General features: G+C 45.4%; 1 protein-coding gene across 4 annotated transcripts in view; it reads right to left on the reverse strand.

The window, feature by feature from the left end:
• Positions 1 to 389: 389 nt before the first annotated feature.
• Positions 390 to 27,419, reverse strand: part of LOC144511862 (C4b-binding protein alpha chain-like) — a 59,443-nt gene continuing 32,413 nt past the window's right edge. The window contains exons 9-13 of one of the 4 annotated variants that reach the window (XM_078242260.1): positions 19,660 to 19,848; positions 11,507 to 11,686; positions 9,263 to 9,442; positions 8,291 to 8,470; positions 390 to 1,824 (exon numbers count right to left, since the gene is read on the reverse strand). In XM_078242260.1, the coding sequence (XP_078098386.1) occupies positions 1,640 to 1,824; positions 8,291 to 8,470; positions 9,263 to 9,442; positions 11,507 to 11,686; positions 19,660 to 19,848 (914 nt within the window). In that variant the 3' untranslated portion in view covers positions 390 to 1,639. The remainder of the gene's footprint in view (positions 1,825 to 8,290; positions 8,471 to 9,262; positions 9,443 to 11,506; positions 11,687 to 19,659; positions 19,849 to 27,419) is intronic. The other 3 variants (XM_078242262.1, XM_078242261.1, XM_078242263.1) reach the window with 3 other exon arrangements.

The following is a 27,419-nucleotide window of genomic DNA, read 5'->3' on the forward strand; positions in this document are numbered from 1 at the left end:
CCCCCCACCCCACCCCCCCCCACCCATCCCCGGCCTTGGATGATCGGCGCCCCAGCTGAACCACAATTGCAGAGTGTGCAGCGCCCCCCCCCCCCCCCCCGGGCTCACTAATAATACTCAAAAATCACGCTGGCAATTTAGTGCTGGTAAGATTGCATAAGGCGAGAAACTGGGCGGGAAGCCGATTTTTCACCTCTCTCGCAATTTTACCAGCTCGCCACGCCGATCAACCAGCGTGATGAGCTGGTAAGATTGCCCCCTAATTGTACAAAGCATAACTAGTGTGTAACAATAGTTTCCTCTTGTGATTGAAGTAGATATTGTGTTATGCTTGTGTGCTCTCTCGATCTTCTCAAAGGCAGCCCAAACATTTAATAAGAAGTCCGGCATGAATTATTAATGACTTTAATGTGCAGGATGTGAACATACAGAGCGATAGTTATGATCAGGTATAATTTGTTTATAACATCGTTGTGCAAAATAATGAAATTACACTTCTGCACACCAATGCAACATTTTGTTTGGCAAAATGCTTTTTAATTATTCCCTTGCATTCTAACATTCTTGCAGCCTTTGTTGGACCTCACTGCCTTCACAGCATTCTGTTTTCAGAGACCTATCTTAGTGGCTTCCTCTAAGTGTCTGATTTATTTCCTTCATCAGCAAGGAACACAAGTAAGAATACAATGGATGTGAGATAGTAATCAATTATCAAGTCAGGATAATGAATTGTGTATTACTTACATTTGTACAGAACATTTATCTTATGGTGTCCAGGAGAGGTGGTGCAGGCAGTCAAAAAGTCCTGAGTTATTTCCTATAGGATGTGGGTGTAACTAGCTAGGTCAGCATGTATTGCCCATTCCTAATTGTCATTCAGCTGAGTGGTTTGCTAGGCTATTTCACAGAGGGCATTTAGGAGTCAACCACATTGCTGTGGATCTGGAGTCACAGGTAAGGACAGCACATTTCCTTCCCTAAAGGACATTAGTGAACCAGGTGGGTTTTTCCAATAATCGACAATGGCTTCACTTAGATTTTTCACCATTTGTCATGGGGGGATTCGAACCCAGTTCTAGATTACTAATCCAGTGACAATACGACGATAGCACCACCTCCCTGTCGACACTGCCAGAATCCTTTGTTCATAAGCGCAACTGTAACTTGCTCTTATGAACAAGGCTCCTGACAATAGCAGGCTCGTGGGACCTTTCTCTACTTATGAATGACAGGTGCCAATGAACTTCCGTTGGGCCCACAAATTTAGACAAGACGAAACTGAGATTCCCCCTTCCCACCTCAAGATTTTAAAAATGACTGACCATTAAAATAACCTGAATGTCACTCCAATACAGGGGGGTCAGAAATTAATCTGTCTGAGAGACAGCCATCTCACCAGTAATCGATGGGAAGTTAAAATCTGGATGGAGTATTTTCCCCAATACAGTTCATTTTAAAATCCTATATTTAAAAATTATGCCTCTCCCGGCAAAAGAAACATTTATAAAGAAAAACTGTTTAAAAATACAAGTCATACACAAGACTACTTGAAAAATAAAAGTATGATTTAAAAAACTGATGGTTAGGCATTTGCGAATAACTTGAAAACTTTCAGATTGCATAATGTGAAAAACAAGATTTACGAAATTGAAATTTTCCAATGTCTAAGAATTGCTTCCACTTTCTGCTGCAAATTTTTGAAATGTTGAAGGCTTTCTTCTTCAAGTCTGAGAAGATCTCGTTCTGTTTTGATGCTATTCATTTTTGTAGTAATGATGTGACATAGCAGTGAAACCATTTGATTCAGCTTTGCAATTGGATTTTCTGTTGGAAACGCATTGAGAATGAGAAAAGATTACTTACGCTTTGAAAATGCTGCCTTCTACCTGCTGTGCGGAACACTTCATCAGCGTACAAAAGCAAGCGAAGAACAGTGCGGATTGATCACAGAGCTGTAGTGGAGCCCACCTTATTTTGTTTGATAATGAGTTCTATAAGACATATTTCTCATTGTCATTGATGCAGGGTGTCTGTAATATGCCTTTAAGGGATAGCAGCATGCCATCACTTTAAGGGAAGTGTGGCATGCGGTCCAGCTTCAGTTTCACTTTGCTCTGGAGCAGAACACAGCACACACAGCCCTGCTGCTTTGATGCCCTTGAGCTTTTTGTCCGTGTATGTTTGTTCACACGTGCCTGTTCTTAATAAATGAACCCTCAATGTGTTTGCATAATCCCTTATGAGCACTTGGTGTCTTTACATCATTATAACACAAACTGCTCCAGAAACCAGCAGCAGATATCCTTGGTTTCCCAAAATCCAAACTCTGAACAGATGCTCTGACGAAGGATCATCCAGACTCAAAATGTTGGCTCTATTCTCTCTCCACAGATGCTGTCAGACCTGCTGAGATTTTCCAGCATGTTCTGTTTTAGTTTCAGATTCAAGCATCCGTGATATTTTGCCTTTACCCGAGCAGATTGGTAACTACCAATATCATTGACATGGTCGATGGGTGTAAAATTAATAAACATGCCTGCCAGGAAATCAACATGCACCTTCAGTATCCGGTGCGGATATTTAACTTTAATGGAATAAAAATCCATGTGGTTCATGTACAAGATGTCTTGCTGGAGCTTGTAGGGCCAAATAATTAATGTTTATGGATACCACAATTTAGGGGAGTCCTGGTTTGCAAAAGAAATTGGGTATTTGATCTTGTTGCTCTTTGTTGTTCAAGGTGAATTTTTTAGAAATTCATTTGTGGGGCATGGCCATCACTGGCTGGTCGGCATTTATTGCCCGTCCCGAGTTACCCGTGAACGGAATAGCTTGCTAGGCCATTTCAGAGGGCAGTTGAGAGTCAACCCCATTGCTGTGGCTCTGGACTCACATGTAGACCAGATCAGGTAAGGATGGCAGATTTCCTTCCCTAAAAGCCATTAGTGAACCAGATGGGTTTTTCTGACAACTGACAATGGTTTCATGGTCATCAGTAGGTTCTTAATTCCAGATAGCTTTTATTGAATTCAAATTCCATCATCTGCTGTGGCAGGATTCGAACTCGGGTCCCCAGAACATTAGCTGAGTTTCTGGATTAAAAGTCTAGCGAAAATACCATTAGACCACCAACTCCCCCTCTCAAGTTGGGTAGTGGCAACATTGCACACTCACCTTTTTTATGTAGTGTTGCATTGCAGATTGACTGAGGTTGGTGCCCTCTCCAGCCCTTTGGAAAGAGCAGACTCTGCATTCACTGAGTCATATTGAACTCAAACCATTAACTCTGTTTCTCTCTCCAGAGATGTTGCCAGACCTGCTGAGGTTTTCCAGCAATTTTTGTTTTTATTTCATATTTCCAGCATCTGCAATACTTTACACTTATTTTGCATTCATTGTAACGGGCAGTGTGATGCTTGCGCATGTGTTAAGCCTCAGGTTCTTCCTTGCATATTGCACAACTAGTGACCGGCAGCCTCCAAATCAATGTTTCTCGAATGACCCAATTAATTATTAAAAATTCATTCATGGGATGTGGGCATTGCTGACTGGGCCAGCAATTGTTGTCCATCCCTAATTGCCCTTGAACTGAGGGGCTTGCCAGGTCATACAGAGGACCTTTAAAAGTCAACCGCATTGCCATGGATCTGGAATTAACATGTAGGCCAGGCCAGGTAAGGATGGCAGATTTCCTTCCCAAAAGGACTTTAGTGAACCACATAGGGTTTTTACAACAATGGTTTCATGGTCATCACTAGACTTTTAATTCCAGATTTTTATTGAATTTAAATTTAAACTACCTGCTGTGTTGGGATTCAAACCCAGGAACACAGCATTACCGCGGGTCTCTGGCGACAATACCGCTACACCACTGCCTCTCTATATTTATTCACCATGTGTACCCCTTCTGCAATCATGCTGCACCTCTTGCCATCTAGAAGGTTCTCCTGATCCTTCTATAATTGGTGCATTTTCCGTAGAATTCCCAATGAGATACCTATTATACTATGGAACTATTGAGAACAGAAACCTCCTTGATGGCCTTTTGCCCTATCACCCCAATAAACCTTTCCACTCTAAGTCAATTTCTCTACCACACTGTGAGTTGGTGACTGCTTTTTTGAGCACCATTGGATTACAGAATAGCCCAGCAAGGGGAAACACCCAATTTTTGAACACTTCTTGACACATGAACAGTATTAGGGAAATAAATAGATGAGGGGGTTAGAATAGGCCTTTTTTACACGTCTGCATATCATTTACATCTCAGTGACTATTTCGAGCACAAGACATCTCTGTGCCTTCTACCTGAACCTAATATCCTGATATGAGCTGATATTTTGGTGCAAACACAAAACTCTGCTCCCAATATTAAAGTAAGAAGTTTAACAACACCAGGTTAAAGTCCAACAGGTTTATTTGGTAGCAAAAGCCACACAAGCTTTCGAAGCTCTAAGCCCCTTCTTCAGGTGAGTGGGAATTCTGTTCACAAACAGAGCTTATAAAGACACAGACTCAATTTACATGAATAATGGTTGGAATGCGAATACTTACAACTAATCAAGTCTTTAAGAAACAAAACAATGGGAGTGGAGAGAGCATCAAGACAGGCTAAAAAGATGTGTATTGTCTCCAGACAAGACAGCCAGTGAAACTCTGCAGGTCCACGCAACTGTGGGCGTTACAAATAGTGTGACATGAACCCAATATCCCGGTTGAGGCCGTCCGCGTGTGTGCGGAACTTGGCTATCAGTTTCTGCTCAGCGACTCTACGCTGTCGTGTGTCGCGAAGGCCGCCTTGGAGAACGCTTACCTGAATATCAGAGGCCGAATGCCCGTGACCGCTGAAGTGCTCCCCAACAGGAAGAGAACAGTCTTGCCTGGTGATTGTCGAGCGGTGTTCATTCATCCGTTGTCGCAGCGTCTGCATAGTTTCCCCAATGTACCATGCCTCGGGACATCCTTTCTTGCAGCGTATCAGGTAGACAACGTTGGCCGAGTTGGCCAGGTACACGGTACATACTCTTGCAACTCGGCCAACGTTGTCTACCTGATACGCTGCAAGAAAGGATGTCCCGAGGCATGGTACATTGGGGAAACTATGCAGACGCTGCGACAACGGATGAATGAACACCGCTCGACAATCACCAGGCAAGACTGTTCTCTTCCTGTTGGGGAGCACTTCAGCGGTCACGGGCATTCGGCCTCTGATATTCGGGTAAGCGTTCTCCAAGGCGGCCTTCGCGACACACGACAGCGCAGAGTCGCTGAGCAGAAACTGATAGCCAAGTTCCGCACACACGCGGACGGCCTCAACCGGGATATTGGGTTCATGTCACACTATTTGTAACGCCCACAGTTGCGTGGACCTGCAGAGTTTCACTGGCTGTCTTGTCTGGAGACAATACACATCTTTTTAGCCTGTCTTGATGCTCTCTCCACTCCCATTGTTTTGTTTCTTAAAGACTTGATTAGTTGTAAGTATTCGCATTCCAACCATTATTCATGTAAATTGAGTCTGTGTCTTTATAAACTCTGTTTGTGAACAGAATTCCCACTCACCTGAAGAAGGGGCTTAGAGCTTCGAAAGCTTGTGTGGCTTTTGCTACCAAATAAACCTGTTGGACTTTAACCTGGTGTTGTTAAACTTCTTACTGTGTTTACCCCAGTCCAACGCCGGCATCTCCACATCCCAATATTAAACTCATTGTGCAATGAGTGCGAGAGGTGCAACAGTCAACTCGCCTCCTTTCCCCTCAGTGAGTAGCACAATCACATTTATCACAAGGCAGCTGTTGAAGCTTGGTTTTTTTCCTGATGGTTTTCACCCTCCTGTTCCATTGGGAGTATATTCGAAGAGGATACTTCTATGTGGGGTTTCCTTTTTCACTCTGACCTTTGGCTGATGGGATGGGGCTAACACTGCCGATGTGGTCACGCAGCCAGAGACAGCCCTATGCAGCTACACAGGTTCCTCTGTCTCTGAATTTTAACTGGGACATTTTGGGTCAAAGTTTTCTGGCCCTTCCTGCTGGTGGTATCTCCCGGTTCTGCCTGCCCCCCCCCCCCCTCCTACTGTGGTGGGTTGCCCCAGCGGTGGAGGGTGCGAGCCACAGAAAAGGCCATTGACAACAGCAAGACCGGGAGATGCCGCCACTGGCCAATGATGGTCCGCCCCCGCCGCCACAATAAAACGGATCTGACATACTTGTGCTGCCTGAGTGATCCCTCAGGAATTTTAAGTCGAAGGAATGGAATCTTAACAGATTTGTTTTTGGCACAATATTAGGACTGTTTTGGACTGGAAACCTGAATGTAGGAATAACTGACATTCTGATTGCTCTTTCCAGGAAGTCACCAATTAATCGTCCATCTCTGGATTTGCTGATGAGGTTACAGAGGGAGGGTAGGCGGGATGACATGACAGTATCAGTAATTCTGCTCTAATTGCACAGAATATTGTAGAGAAGCACAACAGTACTTTGGACGTTTGAGGTTGCAGCATTCATGGGAATGAGGAGGACCTGGGAAGAGTGATCCTGGGTCTCACTATGTTACCTAGAGGATCAGTTGAATGGGTTGAAGGGCTACAGTGAGATGATCTTTCCCAAGGGTGGGAGGAAGAGGACCGCCGTTTCAGGAAAGTAGGTGTGGATGGAAGTGGCCGAGGAAGACAGCAGCAGGATTTTGCTTCCTCGAACCTGGAGGCAGTGCACCAAGAGATCCAGGACCTCAGGAGGCAGAAAATGTGAATGATATATCACTACGAGGTGCCAAACCCTTCAGTGGCCTTTGCAGCATTCTTCTACACAGCATACCCTAGGGCCTGACACCTTTCAGCTCCTCTCATTCCTCTCTCTCTACAGGTACCTCACATTCCCAGCGGAGAAGTCAACACTCTTGCACCCATGCCTTAGAGACATCCTCAATAAACAGTTTCCTTTACTGCTCTGTACACACACCATCATGACCACTCACATCTCTCTGCTTTCTTTCCTCACAATTAAAGAGAGCATGCAATTTGGTGAAAGGCAGAGCTGGGTGGGTGGGAAGGCAGGAAGCAGAGTGAGGATGGTGTCTCCATTTACTGGCACCTTGTTGGCCATCCACAATGCATGCCCACCTGTTCTACTTGGAAAAAGATCTAGCACCATGAAGATGAAGGTGTGAGCAGCAAACCGCTGTGAGATCCTGAGCTCCTTGAGGTACCGATATCGGGACACATGCTGGGAAAGCGGTTCTTCGGCCTGTTTGGATGTTACCTCCTCCCAACTGTATCTAGGTGACCATCCCCTCTTCCCTGTGGAGGAGCATGTAGATAAGGGAAAGGCAGCTGGTACCACTGCTGCTCTTCCTCCAGCTGCAGTTGGGTCATGTTGCTGTGCTTTAGGCCCTCGCACTAGACCCTGAGCAGAGGGGCAATGATGGAGATGTGCATTTTGGAGGCTGGCTGTTCAGCTGAAGGAGGGTCAGAGGCTGGTTGGGTGAAGCACCTTACCAACCTCTGATGATTGCCTGTCACACGGTGATTGTACTTTCCTCCAAAGAATGTGCTTTACACAGCAGCCTCTTACTTAACCATGTCAGCAGCACTTCAGTGTAACTCATCAAACCCCTCACAGGTTGTCAGTTTCACTGAGGAAGTCCCTCCCACTCTGCCCTTGTCTTCTCCAACCTGCTGGAGGAGACACAGAGTGAAACTGCTCAGCTGTTGGAAAAATGGAATCCATTTCCAAATTCCCTCTAAATTGGCTGAATAATGACATACACTGTAAGAAATAATGTGGAATTAAGAATGCACCGATGACCATGAAACCATTGTCGATTGTTGGGAAAACCTATCTGGTTCACTAACATCCTTTAGGGAAGAAAATCTGCCGTCCTTCCCTGGTCTGGCTTACATGTGACTCCAGACCCACAGCAATGTGGTTCACTCTCAACTGCCCTCTGAAATGGCCTAGCAAACCACTCAGTTGTATTAGTGTTTCAAGATGGCGGCTCACCACCACCTTCTCAAGAGGCAACTAGGGATGGGCAATAAATGCTGGTCAGCCAGCGATGCCCATGCTACAAGAATGAATTTTTTAAAAATGCCGTCCGACCTCACCAACAGATTCACTCCCAACCGAGGCCGGAGAAAGAGGAAAGGAGTCGGGGGGAATGTTGGGATATTGACTTGACTTTTTCCCTGCACACACCCTCCACCAGCCTGGAAAAAAATGCTCATGATATAAAATTGTTATTGCTTTTTCTTTTAATTCTGTAATGAGGTGTCTGTGTGGTTCCTTACCTTTTTGGCAGGTGGATATCGGTGGCTCAAAGTTTCCATTTGCCTTGCATACACTTGTTTTATCATCAAACGGTTTGAAACCACGATTGCATTTGACTGTGACTCTGTCTTCATAATAGTAAGTAGGTGCACTTGGTGTTATTTGGCCATTCTCAATATGTTTGGGTGCCTCACAAATAACTGCAAGAGAGGAATGTATTAGTCTTCACTGGGTGACTGGTTATTGTTAGGAATTATATTCTTCCATTGGGATAGAAAATTATTTCTGTTCATTACTTTCTGAGTTGATGAAGCTTTTGTGGAATTTGTGTTGCTATCAAATGGAATGAATTTACCCTGGTTTTAAGTTCCAACATCTCTCTTCCATTATTTTGTCAGAATGCCTTGCTTACAGTGATGTGGGTTTGTGATTTATGGACTGGATTTAACACATAGCCAAATACTGTTAATATTCATTAAGAAATGTTAGTAACTCCTGAGCCTGTTGCTAAAGTGCTGGGATATCAGAACAGGAGGTGGCCATTCAACCCCTCAAGGCATTCAATTTGCTTCAGTATAACTCATCAAACCCCTCACAGGTTGTCAGTTTCACTGAGGAGTTCCCTCCCACTCTGCCCTTGTCTTCTCCAACCTGCTGGAGGAGACACAGAGTGAGACTTTGGAAAAATGGAATCCCTCTGAAGTGGCGGATGAACGCCATTCATTGCCTTCCGACCTCATCTACAGATTCATTTCTAACCCAGCCGGAGAAAGAGGATTGGAGTCAAGGGAATGTTGGGATACTGACTTGAAATTTTCACTGAACACATCCTCCACCAGCCTGGGAAAATAACCCCTCATGATATAAAATTGCTATTGCTTTTTATTTCGTCATGTGGGTTCCATGTGGTTCTTATCTCTTTAAGAAGTCTCACAACACCAGGTTAAAGTCCAACAGGTTTATTTGGTCGCAAATACCATAAGCTTTCTTACCTCTTTGGCAGGTGGGTATAGGTGGAACAAATCTCCCACCTCTGCTGCATGTAACACCCATTTCCTCAAACAGTCTGAAACCAGGAAAGCAACTGAAAGTGGCAATGTCTCCATAATAGTAAATATGTTTTTGTGATGTTCTTTGGCCATTCTCAATACGATTGGGTGCTTCACAAGTAACTGCAAGAGAGGAATGTATTAGTCTACACTGGGTGACTGGTTATTGTTCGGAATGATGTTCCTCCATTGGGATAGAAAATTATTTCTGTCCATTACTTTCTGAGTTGATGAGGCCTTTGAAGAATTTGCCACCAAATGGAATGAATTTGCCCTGGTTTTAATGTTCAACATCTTTCTTCCCTTATTTTGTCAGAATGCCTTTCGTACAGTGATCTGGATTTATGGATTGGATTTCACACAAAGCAGAAAACCAAAAATATTCATTAACAAATGTTAGTAATTCCAGAGCCTGTTGCTAAAGTGCTGGGATATCAGAACCGGAGGTGGCCATTCAGCCCCTCAAGGCATTCAATTTGCTCAGTTCAGTCTGCTACATAACTCCACCCACTTAATATCAAAATATAATTTCTGAGGGGCAGTGCCCATGACTGAAAACAGTAGTTCAGATGGATACCACAGTGCAAGATAACAAATGCATAACATTGTAATCTTGTTCTCCCCTTCTTATTCCTTCAGCCACTGCATCCTTATCAGTGGTGAGTGTCCCTCTGGTATGTGAGAAGCCCTCCTATAGATGGCTCTATGCCCCAGGGGGCAGCCACTTCAGCACTCTGCCTACTGAAGGGCCAGCCCACAGAAACAGTTACTGCGTTTACCAAGTGCCCTCCCAACCCCATGGCCAAGCTCTACCTGAATGACCCTGGCAAACCTGATCCCTCTTCCCTTGGTCTGATGGCAGGGTCCAAGATTGGCCGCTTTCCCTGCAGTGGCCACTGTTGGCTCTCTGATTGGCTGGCAGCACCTGGAGGTGAGATACTGTCCCCTGAAGAATGGGATTCCCAACACCAGGCAGTTAATTACCTGCTGTCCTGGTTCCTCCAAAGTGACTGAGGTGGGATTCCCCTCGGCGTTACGGGTGACCTTAGTACCACTGTTGCTCAGACAGAATTCGGTCCATGTTGTGCAACTCGTGAAATACAGACAAATTATTTTGTAGCTGATCTATTCAGTAAGCAGGGTGACAGCAGTCATGCTTATACCATTAGGAATTATGCTGCATTCCCTTGCCATCTACATGATCCTCCTGGTACTTCTACAGCTGCTGCATATTGTCTGGCATTTTTATTTAAACCCTACATCGAAGAAGGAGGCCATTCAGCCCATCGAGTCTGCACCGACAACAATCCCACCCCAGGCCTCATCCCTACAACTCCACACATTTACCCCGCTAATCCCTCTAACCTACATATCCTAGGACACTAAGGGACAATTTAGCATGGCCAATCAGCCTAACCCACATATCTTTGGAGTGTGGGACTAATCCGGAGCACCTGGAGGAAACCCATGCAGACACGGGGAGAACGTGCAAACTCCACACAGACAGTGACCCGAGCAGTGAATCGAACCCAGGTTCCCGGAGCTGTGAGGCCGCAGTGCTAACCACAGTGCCACCGTGCTGCCCCATTTTGCTGTGCTTTAGCTCCTCGCACTAGACCGTCAGCAGAGGACCAATGGTGGAGAAGCACAAACTGCTCTCTCGCCAATCTAGAGGCGGGATGTAGGGACGTTCAGCTGAAGGAGGCTGGCTGGGTGAAGTACCTCACTAACATCTGGCTATTGCCTGTCACACAGTGATGGCACTCTCTGACCGAGGGAGTACTTTACACAGCAGCCTCTCACTCGACCATGTCAACAGCTCTTCAGTGTAACTCATCAAACCCCTCACAGGTTGTCAGTTTCAGTCAGGAGTTCCCTCCCACTCTGCCCTTGTCTTCTCCAACCTGCTGGAGGAGACACAGAGTGAGACTGGAAAAATGGAATCCACCTGCAGATTCCCTCTGAAGTGGCGGATTAACGACATTCACTGCCTTCCGACCTCACCAACAGATTTGCTCCTAATCCAGCCCGGAGAAAGAGGATTGGAGTCAAGGGAACGTTGGGATATTGACTTGACTTTTTCCCTGCACACACCCTCCACCAGCCTGGAAAAAAAATGCTCATGATATAAAATTGTTATTGCTTTTTCTTTTAATTCTGTAATGAGGTATCCGTGTGGTTCCTTACCTCTTTGGCAGGTGGATATCCGCGGCTCAAAGTTTCCATTTGCCCTGCATACACTTGTTCTATCATCAAACGGTTTGAAACCACGATTGCATTTGACTGTGACTCTGTTTTGATAATAGTAAGTAGGTGCACTTGGTGTTATTTGGCCATTCTCAATATGTTCGGGTGCCTCACAAATAACTGCAAGAGAGGAATGTATTAGTCTTCACTGGGTGACTGGTTATTGTTAGGAATTATATTCTTCCATTGGGATAGAAAATTATTTCTGTTCATTACTTTCTGAGTTGATGAAGCTTTTGTGGAATTTGTGTTGCTATCAAATGGAATGAATTTACCCTGGTTTTAAGTTCCAACATCTCTCTTCCATTATTTTGTCAGAATGCCTTGCTTACAGTGATGTGGGTTTGTGATTTATGGATTGGATTTAACACATAGCCAAATACTGTTAATATTCATTAAGAAATGTTAGTAACTCCTGAGCCTGTTGCTAAAGTGCTGGGATATCAGAACAGGAGGTGGCCATTCAGCCCCTCAAGGCATTCAATTTGCTCAGTTCAGTCTGCTACATAACTCCACCCACTTTAATATCAAAATATAATTTCTGAGGGGCAGTGCCCATGACTGAAAACAGTAGTTCAGATGGATATCACAGTGCAAGATAACAAATGCATAACATTGTAATCCTGTTCTCCCCTCCTGATTCCTTCAGCCACTGCATCCTTATCAGTGGTGAGTGTCCCTCTGGTATGCGAGAAGCCCTCCTATAGATGGCCCTATGCCCCAGGGGGCAGCCACTTCAGCACTCTGCCTACTGAAGGGCCAGCCCACAGAAACAGTTACTGCGTTTACCAAGTGCCCTCCCAACCCCATGGCCAAGCTCTACCTGAATGACCCTGGCAAACCTGATCCCTCTTCCCTTGGTCTGATGGCAGGGTCCAGGATTGGCTGCTTTCCCTGCAGTGGCCACTGTTGGCTCTCTGATTGGCTGGCAGCACCTGGAGGTGAGATACTGTCCCCTGAAGAATGGGATTCCCAACACCAGGCAGTTAATTACCTGGTGTCCTGGTTCCTCCAAAGTGACTGAGGTGGGATTCCCCTCGGCGTTATGGGTGACCTTAGTACCACTGCTGCTCGGACAGAATTCAGTCCATGTTGTGCAACTCGTGAAATACAGACAAATTCCTTTGTAGCTGATCTATTCAGTAAGCAGGGTGACAGCAGTCATGTTTACATCTTTAGCAATTATGCTGCATTTCCTTGCAATTTACATGTTCTCCCTGGTACTTGTACGTGTTGCATATTGCATGGGACTCACAATGTGATACCTATTTAACTAAGGACAGACAACTCTTCACCTCCTGGATGACCTTTTGCCCCATCACACCAATAAACATTTCCAATTTGTTCCCTTAACTGTTCAGAAGTCAATTCCTCTGTCACACTCCGAGTTGGTGACGGTGTTTTTGAGCATGGTTTAATTTCAGACTAGACTAGTAACTAAGATCACCCAGGTTTACAGCACATTTATCACCTGATGTATGAACAGCAGTCGAGAAATAAATATACATGGAGATTTTTTAACAAGAGCCCATTTTTTGCACTTCTAAAAATCATTGATGTCTGGTGCAGATTTCAGACAAAAGATATCTCTGTGCCATTTGCGATTTACATGTTCATCATGATACTCAACATCCAGGAAATATCAACTAAATTTTATTCTCGCTATTAAACTAATGGCGCAATGAGTACGAATTATGCTAAACTTAACCTCATTTCCTTACTGTCAGCTTATTTCCCCAGTGATTAACACGACTACATCCGTCACAGTGGAGGCGGTGGTCTGTGGTATTATTGTTAGACTATTAATCCAGAAACTCAGCTAATGTTCTGTGGACCCAGGTTCGAACCCGCCACGGCAGCTGGTGGAACTTGAATTCAATAAAACAAATTTAGAATTAAGAATCTACTGATGAAACCATTGTTGATTGTTCGAAAAACCCATCTGGTTGACTAATGTCCTTTATGGAAGGCAATTTGTTGTCCTTACCTGGCCTGGCCTACATGTGACTCCAGAGCCACAGTAATGTTTTTGACTCTCAACTGCCCTGGACAATTAGGAATGGACAATAAATGCTAGCCAGCCAGCGACACCCATGCCCCACGAATGAATTAAAAAAAGACAAGGCTGCTTGCTATTAGTTACTTTTTAAGAAAAAATATTTTTTTTACTGTGATGTGCTGCCACATATTTGTTGGACTGGGACACCCAGTCCAACGCCGGCATCTCCACATCATGACATATTTGTTGCCCATTCCTAATTGCACTATATGGTGTTTGTCCTCTTTTAGAGCTGAACTGCAGAGAGTTTACATGACCCAGGTAAGCAATCAGGGACCAGGGTGAGGGATCACGTTAACAAGCCTGGGCTAGCCTCCCAGATTTGATCCTGGAAGCTGACTGGTGGTTCAAGGCTGCAAAACCTTTGCATTATAGTTGTGTGTAAATAAACGTTACAACTCTTATTTACCTAACTGGTGAACGGGAGTTATTACACCCTTGAACTGAGAGGTTGGGGCAATTTTGGAGGACAGTGCAGAGGCAGCCACATTACTGTGGGTCTGGAGTCACATTCAGACCAGACCAGTTAAGGAAAACTTTCCTAAAGGGGGTCAGTAAACCAGATGGGTTTTTATGACAATCGATACTTTCGATTCCATAATTTTATTAATTGAATTTAAATTCCAGCAACTGCTGTCATGGAATGTGAAGTAAAAAGTCTCACAACACCAGGTTAAAGTCCAACAGGTTTATTTGGTAGCACAAGCTTTTGAAGTGTCGCTCCTTCTTCAGGTCAGTGAGGAGTTCTTCACTCACCTGAAGAAGGAGCAACACTCCGAAAGCTTGTGTTACCAAATAAACCTGTTGGACTTTAACCTGGTGTTGTGAGATTTCTTACTGTGCTTACCCCAGTCCAACGCCGGCATCTCCACATCACGGAATGTGAACCCAGCCACCCCCCCCCCCTCCCCTGGCTAGTGCATTAGCCGAGGCCCCTGCTTACTAATCCAGTGACATTATCACTAAGATACCATCTTCTTGTGATTCAGAAGGTACATTTATCTTCCCCTAGTGATCTTCTTGTTCCATTGGAGGAGGGAATGCATTTATTTCTGGCTTCCTCTCCAGTCTGACAATCAGTTGATGGGTGGAGTGAGCATTGCAGATGTGTGCATTGCAGACAGAGGCAGTCCAATTGGGCTAACTATTCCCTCTGTCCCTGGATCAGAGGCAGGAGACCTGCTGTGTCCCACTCGTGTCAGCAAAGTGGACACCCTGGAGCTTCATTTGATTTGATATGATTTATTATTGTCACATGTTTTCGTATACAATGAAAAGTATTGTTTCTTGCGCGCGATACAGACAAAGCATACCATTCATAGAGAAAGAAAGGAGAGAGTGAAGAATGTGATGTTACAGTCAGAAAGGTCAACTTAATGCGAGGTAGGTCCATTCAGAAGTCTGATGGCAGCAGGGAAGCTGTTTTTGAATCGGTTGGTACGTGACCTCAGGCTTTTGTAGCTTTTACCTGGTGGAAGAAGGTATGACCTAAAGGGTGGAATCACCTTAATAGTTTTTGGTGGAGGGCTGGAAATATTTTCCTGTTGGGAATCTCAATATTGGAATAGCAGCGGATCATCCAATTTCTCCTTGCAAGGGCCACCAATAATAGCCCACCTCCTGGTTTCCCGAGCTATTAGGGAAGGGAGGTGGGATGACTTGGCCATTTTGTCAGTGTAAGGATTTCTACTAAATGGGACCACATCATGTTGCAGAACATCTCAACTGCACTTGGAGTTTTGAGGCTGCACCACCTATAGGAACAATGAAGTGACCTGGGAAGATTCCCTGCAGGACCAACTGAGGGAGCCCAGTGGCTCCAATGAGGTGGTCTCTCCCGAAGATGGAAGAGGATAGCTGCGCCATGCAAGCAGGCATGGATGGAATTGGCCAAGAAAGTAAGCAGCAGGGATGTGCTCCCTCTCTCCTGGAGACAGTGCACCAAGAGGATCTTGGACTTATGGTGGGCAGGAGAAGTGAATGACAAAACAGAGGTGCCAAACCCCATTCCAGCCTTCCCAGCATTCTCTGACACAGCAAGCCTCAGGACAGGACACCTTTCAGCTCTACTTGTCCTTCTCTCTGCAGATACCTCACATTCCCATTGGAGGAGTCAACAAGACCACATCAAGTTGCAGAACATCTCAACCTCACTTGGACTTTTGAGGTTGCAGCACTTATAGGAACAATGACGCAGAGTCACTAACGGTTGCCTTTACTCTTCTGCACACACACCGTCATGAGCACTCACACTTCCCCTGCTTTCTCCCCTTGCAGGAGAAGAATGTGAAATTTGGTGAGAGGCAGAGAACAATAGTTAGGGAAGCAGGGTGGAGAAGGGGCCTATATAGACAGGTGCCTTGGCAGCCATTGGCCTGCTCCACTTGGAAGGTGATCCAGCATCATGAAGATGAAGGAGTGAGCGGCAAACTGCCTGAGTCTCTTGACGTACTGATCCTCACACAGGTTAGGATAGTTGATTATCTAGGACATCTAGGTTGTAGTGGCCGCTAAGGACACGGGAGCATCATTAGTAGGTCTCACCATGAGCTTCAGGGAATATGACTCTCCCTACTGAGCTAGTGGGAACTTACCCAATGAGACGAACGGCAGGAGTTAGAAACCTGCACTCACAGCCAGGACCGCGGGTTCTGTAGGCCCAGAGTACAGGCCTTGATTTGTTGGAAGCTGACAACGTGATCTTTTCTTTGTTATAATAGAGCAGTGTTGTACCGGACAACAGTCCTTGGAGAGGTTATTACATTGGCGACAAAGGTGAACAAGATTTATTTTTCTTCTTCTTTTCCTGGTAACCTTTATCATCGAGTAGAAAGCAGCGCTTCCTCGCTGGCATAAAAAAACCCAAAATATCTTTTCTCGGTAAACCCAAACTTCATGATGTGAATGGAGCGGACTGGGTCCAATACATACAGCACATGCACTACTTCTTCCAGGCAAATAATATTGAGGAAGATGAAAGACAGAAAATAATCTTACCAACAGCATGTGCGGCCTCAACATTCAGCATCATAAAAAACCTGACTTAACCAAGTGCCCCTAAGTCAAAGACCTTCAGTGAACTTGTAAATTTGGTTAAAAACCACCACAATCCAAAGCCCTCTCATACTCCAGAGATATTGCTTTAACCCCCAGGGAATCCTTTACAGAATATTTGGCCAGATTGCAGAATATAGAACATCATGAATTCAGGACATCTTTGAATGAAACGTTGAGGGACAGATTGGTGTGTGGAATGAACAATTTGACAATCCAAGAATAAACTATTGGCAGGACCTGATCTGGGCTAAGAGAGCTATTGAAATAGCCTTTTCACTGCAAAGTGCAGAAAAAGTGGCTCCAGAGCTGCAAGGGACATTTGAAAGTGAGATTCTACAGAAATGGAGTGGAGTTAGTATAAAAGTGACCATTCCTCAACTGAGGGCGGCTGTGCAAGTAAGACACCAAGAGTTCCCACGACAGTATCAAAACTCAGCTCATGTCACCAGGCAGTTGAGGAAAAGCAATGATATCCCCAACGTGGATGAGATCATATTCTGGAAGGTTGCAAGTGCCAAAAGTCAGACTATTGTAGGCACAGCCAGGTGATTCAGCCAAAGCACAGTTGCAGGAGTAGACAAAACACATGTTCTCCTGAAGGAGGCCAACACCAGTACCAGTCCATACCATGGAGGTACATCCACTAAATGCAACTAAATCACATTATCACAGCCAAGGCTGGCCCAATAATGATAGAACTGCTGGTAAATGGACACCTGTTGAAAATGGAGATGGACACAGAAGCATTATTGGGGAGCAGGCAAATCAGTATTCGATTTTTGAAATTGGAAAACACAAAAGCCAGACTAGTCACCTATACAGGTTTACCCCTAATGACCCAAGTGACCTATTGACAGCAATTAGCCTCTCACTCATCGTCATACGTCAGCAATGACGAGTCTAATGGGGGGAGATTGGCTCCAACAAGTCAGGTTAAATTTGTTGGAGATCTTCCAGCTTGGTGAGGAAGAGCTGTATGAAGTCATTAAGAGATATCCTCAAGATTTTCAGGAAAGATTTGGGAAGACGAAGGGCCCAAGCCAAACTTTATGTCAACCACGGTGCCACTCCCCAATATTACAGAGTAACATCTACCCCCTACTCCCTGATAGAGAAAGTGGAGGCTGAACCCAGGCGCCTTGAAGATCTAGGCATTATAATGCCTCTACAATTTATGAAGTTGGCTGCACCCTATTGTCCCTGCCCTCAAGCCGGATAAATCAGTCCACGTTTGTGGGGATTATAAGTTAATGGTCAACCAAATCTCTAAATTAGACAGGTATCCTATGCCCAGAATTGAGGACCTGTACACAAAGTTAGCTGGCAGCCAGACATTCACTAAGTTGGATATGGGTCATGCTTATCTTCGACTCGAACAAGATGAGGCAACCCGAAAGTACGCTACAATCCATACACACAACTGCTGATAGGAATATACTCACTTCCCCTTTGGGGTCTCATCGGCATATGCTATATTCCAGCAAGCAATGGAGAACATACTTCAGGGGTTACCTAAAGTGGCAGTATACTTGGTCAATGTCCTAGTCACGGGCATTGCAGAACAAGAGCACTTGGCTAACCTGAAAGAGGTGCTAAAAGTATTTTTGAGACCTCTTAAAGAGAGGAAAGTGAGCCTTTCAGGCAAAGTGATCTACTTGGACTATTAGGTGGATGCAAAAGGTTTACACCCTGTAGAAGAGAAAGAAAAGGCCATCAAGGGGGCACCAGCCCTGAAAAATAACACAGCTGAAGATCTTACAGGCTCTTCATGTCAGTCAATCGGCGTGGCGGGCCTGTAAGATTGCAAGGGAGGCAAAAAAGTGGGTTCGCGCCAGGTTTCTCACCTCCAGCAAAGAAAACGGCCCTGAATATCCCGATTTAACTATTATTAGTGAGCCCGGGATGCAATCATCTGGGCTCACTTGCCCTAATGGTCTCGCCGGTGGACGTCTACACCAGCTAGGATCACGTATGGCCCCCAGCAATGAGGACCAGACTTGATGGCTTCGCCATTGGGACCGGAGGCCATTGAGGCCCCCCCCCGGGTGGTTGGAGGCAGGAAGGGCAGTGCCCCTTGGACAGTGCTAGTCTGGCACTGCCAGCCTGGCACCCTGGCACTGCCCACCAGGCACCTTGGCACTGACCATTGGGCACCCTGACATTATTGTACATAGTGCATTGGGAGATCAGGCACATGGGCAACAGTGCCCTCTAGCAGTCAGCAGCCGGCTTCCTAGCATGAATAGACGCCGTCCATTCATTCTACTGGTGAGAATCACACTTTGCCTCATTTGTTTTTCTAAATGTGATACGATTTGAATTCTTCTCTCGCTGAAAAAAAGGGTCTGAAACTCTCCCATTTTCAAGTTTGTTAGGCACTTGTTTTGGTAAGATCATCCCCACATGGGATTATTAGGGATGAGTGAACTACTATGGGAAATTCATTCCAGACTTGGCTGCCTTTCAGGCTCCTTGCATGCCGTACTGTGAAAGAATCAATGATGGTCACTGACAGTATCCCAGGCTGAAGCCTTCAACAAGGTACAACAACAATTACTGTCATCAAACCTGTTAGCCCACATTGACTCTAAGGAGGAACTCAACCTGACTCGTGAAGCATCCGGACTATGTTTTCACACTGCTGGAAAAACGGAATAGAAAGACCCATAGCATACGCATCCAGGACCCTCTCAAATGCCGAGCGAGGTACTGGCAAATGAAGAGAGAGGGATTGGCGGTCGTCTTTGGTGTAAAAAAATTTAATCAGTACATTCATTGCCTTCTAGCCTCACCAACAGATTCACTTCTAACCCAGGCCGGAGAAAGAGGAAAGGAGTCGGGGAAACATTGGGATACGGACCTGACTTTTTCCCTGAACACACCCTTCATCAGCCTGGGGAAAAAAAACCCTTATGACATAAAATTGTTATTGCTTTATCTTTTAATTCTGTCATGAGGTGTCCGTGTGGTTCCTTACCTCTTTGGCAGGTGGGTATCGGCGGCACGAAGATTCCATTTTCGTTGCATCTACTTATCCTTTCACCAAACGGTTTGAAACCATAATTGCATTGGTATGTGACTTTTTGTCCAAATGTGTACGGCGTTCCATATCTTAAATAACGTACTTTTCTGCCATTCTGAATAGAATTGGGTGCTTCACAAATAACTGCAAGAGAGGAATGTATTAGTCTTCACCGGGTGACTGGTTATTGTTAGAAATGATATTCTTCCATTGGGGTAGAAAATTATTTCTGTTCATTATTTCCTGAGTTGTTGTGATTTGCTTTTGAAGAATTTGCATTGTGATCAAATTGAACGAATATACTCTGGTTTTAAGTTCCAACATCTTTCTCTCTTCATTTTGTCAGGATGCCTTTTCTACTCTGGATTTATGATTTATGGATTGGATTTGACACCCAGAAGAATACAAGTAATAATCTGCTCTAACTGCTGAATCCACTGTGCAATGAGTGTGAAATCTGCAACATTCAATTTCCCTCCCTCACTGTCAGGTTGTTGCCCCCATTGATTACCACAACTATATCAGACGCAAGGCAGCTTGCTAGGAGTTGGTTTTATCCTGAAGGTGTTTGTGTAGCCTCCCCAAGTGACTCCCTTGCTCGACTGGGAGCCAACCTAGACCATAAGATATAGGAGCAGAATTAGGCCATTTGGCCCATCGAGTCTGCTCCGCCATTCAATAATGGCTGATCAATTTCTCAACCCCATTCTCCTGCCTTTTCCCCGTAACCTTTGATCCCCTTACCAATCAAGAACCTATCTCTGTCTTAAATACACTCAATGACCTGGCCTCCACAGCCTTCTGTGGCAATGAATTCCATAGATACACCACCCTCTGGCTGAAGAAATTCCTTCTCAGCCCAATTCTAAAGGGTTGTCCCCTTGGATCCTAGTCTCTTCTACTAATGGGAACATCTCCACATTCACTTTATTCTGGCCTTTCAGTATTCCGTAAGTTTCAATGAGATCCCCCTTGTCCTTCGGAACCCTGAAGAGGATACTTTCACTTTGGGGTTCCTCTCCGTTCTGACTTTTAGCTGATGGGATGGGGTGGGCATTTCAGATGTTCCACTTCAGACTGGGACAATCCAATCCAGCCAGAGACGTCACTCGATCCCTGGATTTGAGGTGGGAGAATTGCTCTGTCCCCCTTGTGCCGGCAAAGTGGATCCCTCGGAATTTCAGGCCTCTGCAGTGGGATCATAATGCAATATATTTTGACTGAGTGTCAAGAAATTCTGGGTTGGGGACGTGCATGTAGGAATAGCGGACCTTCCAACTGCTCTTTCTGGAAAGCCACCATTTAATAGCCCACCTCAAGGTTTCCCAACCAATTAGGGAGGGTGGGCAGTTGGGATGACATGGCCAAATGGTCAGCTGCCTACAGGAACCACAGCATTTTGCAGAGAATCTCAGCGGCACTCGGAGTTTTGAGGATACAGCTTTCACAGTGACCTGGGAGGGTTGCCTTCAGTTTCAGTTGGGGAATTTGAGGGATTGCAGTGAGGCCATCTCTACAACGAATGGGAGGAATGGATCAGCCGCTAAGCTGGAAACAGTGCACCAGAAGGAGCCAAGACTTCTCAAGTGCTGGCTCAGCCACCAAGTTCTGCATACTGGCCTTTCCAGCATTCACCAGCACACCACAGGACAGCTCCTCCTTCTGCAGGAGCCTCACATTCCCATCTGAGAAGTCAACAACTCAACCCATGCCTCAGTCACTTTCCACTAACTGTTGCTTCCACTCCACTACACACACACCGTCTGACCACTCACATCTTTCTGCCCTTTCACCTTACGAAAGAGAGCACACAATTTGGTGAGGCGCAGAGGAACGTGACTGGGGAGGTGGGTGATGGGACTGGTGCCCACATTGACTGGTGCCTCGTTGGCCAGTGGCAATGCATGTCCACCTGTTCCTCGCCCCATGAAGAGGAAGGTGTGAACAGCAAACTGCCACGAGAGCCTGAGTCTCATGAGGCACTGATACGCATTTCAAATTTAGTGGTTCCTCTGCTAATGGGGCTTTTACCTCCCTTCAACTCTATGCCAGTGGCCATCCTCTCTTCCCTGAGGAGGGGCATGGACTGAGGAAAAGGCAGCTGAGGCATCGTCTCCTTGTAGGACGACACGGTGGCATCGTGGTTAGCGCTGCTGCCTCACAGTGCCAGGGACCCGAGTTCCAATCCCAGCCTTTGGGATTTGCATGTTCTCCTTGTTTCAGCGTGGATTTCCTCCGGGCGCTCAGGTTTCTGCCCTCAGTTCGAATGATGTGTGGGTTAAGTTGATTGGCCATGCTAAATTGCCCCTTAGTGTCAGAGAGACTAGCAGGATAAACACATGGGGTTACAGAGCCTGGGTGGGATTGTTGTCAGTGTGGGTTCGATGGGCTGAATGGCCTCGTTCTGCACAGTAGGGATTCTATGATTCTATAGAAGACCCTCCGCAGAGGGAGACAGTGGAGCTGTATAAACGGATCCTATATTATTCTGCAGACTGGCAGCAGGGACGTTCAGCTGAAGGAGGGTGAGGTGAAGGTCGGGTAAGTACCATGCAAACATCTGGCAATCGCCTGTCATACAGCAAAGCATTCTCTGACAGAGGGCGCGCTTTGCAATACAACCACTCACTTGACCATGCCAGTGGCTTTTCAGTGTAATCAATCAAACCTCTTATAGCCTGTCAGCTTCACTGAGGAGGTCCCTCCCACTGTGTCCTCACCCGGTGGATCAGAAACACAGGGCTGCATTTATTGGGGGGGTTTTGCCTGCCTTGATCCTTTTACAGAGGACTTGCCAAAATCAATGACACTCAGGCACTTAATTGGACAGTAACGGGCCTTCCAAGGGATTAAGGATTTCAGTGGCACATGTCTCACCCACCGAGTACTGTTGATTGTGGAGTGGGGGTTGTGGGGGAGATTGTGAGGCGGATTCAGCAGAAATGTCAGGAGATGGCTCTCGGATGTAGGAATTAGGTTCAGAAGTGGACACTCAGCCTCCCCCAGGCATGCTCCGCCACCATTTAATAAGATCATGACAGATCTGATTTTAACCTCAACTTCACATTCTCACCTCCCCCCCAATAACCTTGCACCCCCTTACTTGTCAAGAGTATATTTACTCCTTTAAAGACATTCAAAGACTCCACCTCAACCACCTTTTGAGGAAAAGAATTCCAAAATCTCAGTACCCTCTGAGGAAACTTCATCTCTGTCTTAAATGGGTGATCCCCTTATATTTAAACACTGACCCTGAGTTCTAGATTGTCCCACAAGAGGAAACATTTTCACATCTTCACTGTCAACTCCCCTCAGAATCTCAGATGTTTCAACCAAGTCATCTCTTACTTTTCTGATCTCCAGCAAATATAAACTTGACCTGCTCAGTCTTTCCTCATAAAACAATCCACCCATTCCTGGTATTAGTCTAGTGAGCCTTCTCTGAACTGCTTCCAATGCATTTACATCTTTCCTTAAATAAGGAGACCAATACTGTACACAATACTCTATTTGTGGTCTCACCAATGCCCCGTATAACTGAAACATAACATTCCTACTCTTGCATTAAATTCCTCTCAATGAACAATAACATTGTATTAACTTTGCTGCACCTGTATACTAACATTTTTGTAGTTAATGCACTAGGACACCCAGATCCCTCTGCATCTCAGAGCTCTGCAACTTATTGCCATTTAGATAATGTGCTTCTATTTTATTCCTTCTGCCAAAATGGACAATCTCACCTTTTCCTGCATTATATTCCATTTGCCATTTCTTTGCCCACTCATTTAACCTGTCTACATCCTTTTGTAATTTCCTCATGTCCTCTGCACAACTTATTTTCCTGAATATATTTGTGTCATCAGCAAATTTAACAACCATACCTTTGTTCTCTTCATCCAAATCATTTGTATGAATTGTAAAATGTTGAGACATTTGATGAGGCACCTCATCAAATAACTTTTGAAAATCTAACCACAATACATTCACAGCGTCCTGTTCTAATGGCTGGAATTCTCCAGTCTCATACGCCCCACCACCGTTGCCAGCGAGAATGGAGAATATTGTGCTCAGCCAAATTTCCATTCACAGCCGCGGGACTGGAGAATCCCAACCGCGGGCGAGGCTGGAGAATTCCGGCCAACATCTTTAACAGCTTCTAGTGTTTTCCCTATGAAACTGGCCTAGTTTCCGGCTTTATGTCTTCCTCCCTTTGTGAGTAAAGGAGTTATGTTTGCCATTTGCCAATCAAATGGAACTTTCCTCAAATCTAGTGAATTTTGGAAAACTAAAACTAATACATCAACTTTCGCCCTAGGCACTTCTTCTAGGACCCAAGGATGAAATCCATCAGGACCTGGGAATTCATCAACACTCAGCTCCAATAATTTGCTAAGTACAACTTCCTTGGTGATTGTAATTTGAGTCCCTCCTTCTCTTCCCATTCCTGATTTGCAGCTATTTCTGGGCTGTTACTTGTATCCTTTACAATGAAAACTAATGCAAATTCAATTGATCCACCAACTTCTTATTTTCCATTCTTAACTCCACAGGCTCACTTTCTATAGGGCCAGCACTAACTTTGTTAACATTTTTCTTTTTTAAATGTTTATAAAAGCCCTTACTATCTGTCTTTATATTTCAAGCTAGCTTTCAGTCATACTTTAATTATTCCTTCCTTATTAGTCAAAGGGCTACCCTCTCCATTCAATGCCTGGTCTCTTAATCAGTCACTGGCTGCCTTTGAACAAGAGGCCTCATAGAGCCCATAAGCAACCTTCCAGTGTTTGTTGTATTCCCTTCATGATGAGCCTCTCACTTGCTTCTGCATTAATGCCAGTGGTGGTGAGTTGGGGCTCTTAAGTGGGCATTAACTGCCCAATTATTCATGTATGCTAAGGGCTTCAATTGGTAGCAGGATGGGAAGGGAAGAATGTGCACTGCCATCATATTCAATAAAATTACTCTGTCTTCAATTTCCAAACTCTTGTCCTCCCCATTCCGCTGTAATGTATTTTCAATGGTGATCTGAATTTATTCAGTATAAGTGGTTTACATGTTTGATTCCACAACCAGCAGAATGCACATTGAGACTCATTCGGAAAAGTCTTAGATTTGATTGCTAAACTGTTAGGAATAGGAGCAGGCCATTCAGCCCTTCCAGCTGTTGAATTACATGATAACTGGTGTGACTTTAGTGTACCTTTGAGAGATGTTTTTTTAAATCATGCTCACAGCCTTATCTGATGTCTTTGTTGCTGAGCTGTCAAGGAGGAGCCCTTTTAATGCTCCTTAAGTGCTTTTAAATGGGGGTTGTTTATTTTTACTTTGGGAATTAGTTTTATGACACTGCATTGATAGGAGGAAGAATGTTTGCAGGCCAAGTGACAGGAGCTCTTACATTTTTAGTTCTGAGCTGCAGGTTTTAGTTTTTCAGAAGGGACATCAAGCTGGAAAGAAGTGTCTCTCTCTATTTCTCTCTCCCTGGTTTTGGGAGGTTCTGTTGGTTTAGCTGAAAGCCTTCCTGGAGTAGAAAATCTGCTTTTGGTGGCTTGATCAGAGAGTCTCCCTGTTGTTCTGGGAAGCTGTTCCGACTTCAACTGTTCTGAGTTTATTAACAGAACTGCAGCATTCAACCAAAGGACTCAAATCGAGAATCACATGAGCACTAGTCTTTGCTGTGTTAAACCTGTGAAAAGGGTTTTGCCTAAAGGTAGTTTTGGTTTTGATTGAAACGTCTTAGATATATTTGTTAAGGGTTATACATTATTGTGGTTGTTTTGTTTTTGTTTGTAATAGATAAAAGTTATTACTAATTTTCATTCCAAATATGTTAACTATATTTTAAAATAAACTTTGTTTGATAAAAGCTCCCTAGTGGGTTATTTGAATCATACCTGAGGTGAACCATATCAGGCTTATCCCAGCCAAATTCAAGGTGCAAATCTTATGATCCAGGCGGGCTCCATAAGATATCCAAAGATGTGCGGGCTAGGTTGATCGGCCATTTGAAATTGCCCCTTAGTGTCCCAGGATGCATAGGTCAGAGGGATTAGTGGGTAAATATGTAGGATGGGGTCTGGGTGGGATTGTGGTTGGTGCGGACTCGATGGGCCGAATGGCCTCTTTCTGCACTGTAGGATTCTATGATTCTATGATTCATAAAACACTTTGGAGTTTCTGACCTGAACTATCACACTGACCTGCACCTAAACTCATCTTAAGATGCATTTGTTCAATATCCCACTTAAGGCCAATATGTCCTTCTTGAGGGCAGTGGCCAAAACTGAACGCAGTGCTTAAAAGTTCTTGATGACAAATCACCTTACACTTCTGTACATTAAATTTCATCTGCCACTTGTCTGCCCAAGTCCACCAATATGTCCATTTCCTTTTGAGGTTCAAGACTATCTATTAACTATTCTCTAATTCACTTTTTTCCCCGTTAGGTGCTCCTTGAAACCTATGTCATAGACTTATAGGGAGCAATTTTACCATTGCATTGTGCCAGTTTTTGGGCGCGACACAGTGGTAAATTGGGGCGTAAAGCGCTTTGCGCGCCATTGCCATTTTATAAGTGCTGGATTTCTGGTGCAGTCAGTCTCTCACCGGAAATGGTGAGAGGCAGGTTAATGTATGTCAATTTATTTTAATGCTGTTTTACATCTGTAGCGAACCCAGCACTCCATCGTCTGGGCCTGGCCCCCTTTTATGACCTCGCTGGGAAAGGTTCTCACCGTCAAGGAATAGACACGCTCCCCATGAACGGGGCATAGTCGACTTGGCCTCACCGGTGGAACCAGAGGCCATTGCAGCCCCTTGGGGAGGCCGAGGGCAAGAGGGGTGTCCCTTGGGCAGTGCCAGACTGGCAGTGCCACCCTGGAACCTGGGCAATGCCAGGGAGCGGAGCTAATATGGGGCCAGAGCTAATGGAGAGGGCCAGTGGGGGCGAGGCTATTGGGGGCAAGTCCTGTGGGTGCAGGGCCAGTACAGACAGGGCCAACGGGGGGAAGGACCAGTGGGGGAGGTGCTAATGGGGAGAGGGGGCCCGCTGCCACTCTGCAGTGATCAGTGGGGGGAGGGGGAAGGAGAGGGGCCCGCTGCCACTCTGCAGTGATTGGTGGGGGAGGGCAACGGGTCCGCAGCAGGTGGGGGAGGGGAGTCTGCGATCGGTCTGGGCAGCGGGGGTTGTATCTCAGGCCAACGGCACCCGCGATTGCAGAGGGTAGGGGAGCTACAAGAGACTGCCTGCACTAGCAAGGGCCTGAAAGCTTTCTCTTTCCTATCAGACCCCTGCTACTGCTAATGCGCATGTGCAGCATCAGAGGCCTGTACATGTGCTCTGCCTCCCTCTGCAGGCTTTTGTGTTAAGCCCCACCCAAAGGCTTCTGCAGCAGCCACAGCGAGGGGGAGGGGCCTGAAAACACATCCAAAAGACGGATCTGAAACTCTCTTAGTTTCATGTCCGCCCAGCACTTAGAAAAAAAATGGTAAAATTGCTCCCTCCCTACAATGCAGAAAGGGGCCATTCAGCCCATTGAAACATGCACTGATAACAATCCCACCCAGGCCTTATGCCCGTAACTGCACGTATTTACCCTGTTAATCCACCTGACATTCAGGGTCAATTTAGCTTGGCCAATCAACGTAACCCGCACATCTTTGGACTGTCAGAGGAAACAGGAGCACCCGGAGGAAAGCTATACAGATACAGG

The sequence above is a fragment of the Mustelus asterias genome, chromosome 25 (assembly GCF_964213995.1).
Source record: "Mustelus asterias chromosome 25, sMusAst1.hap1.1, whole genome shotgun sequence".
Classification (NCBI taxonomy): domain Eukaryota; kingdom Metazoa; phylum Chordata; class Chondrichthyes; order Carcharhiniformes; family Triakidae; genus Mustelus; species Mustelus asterias.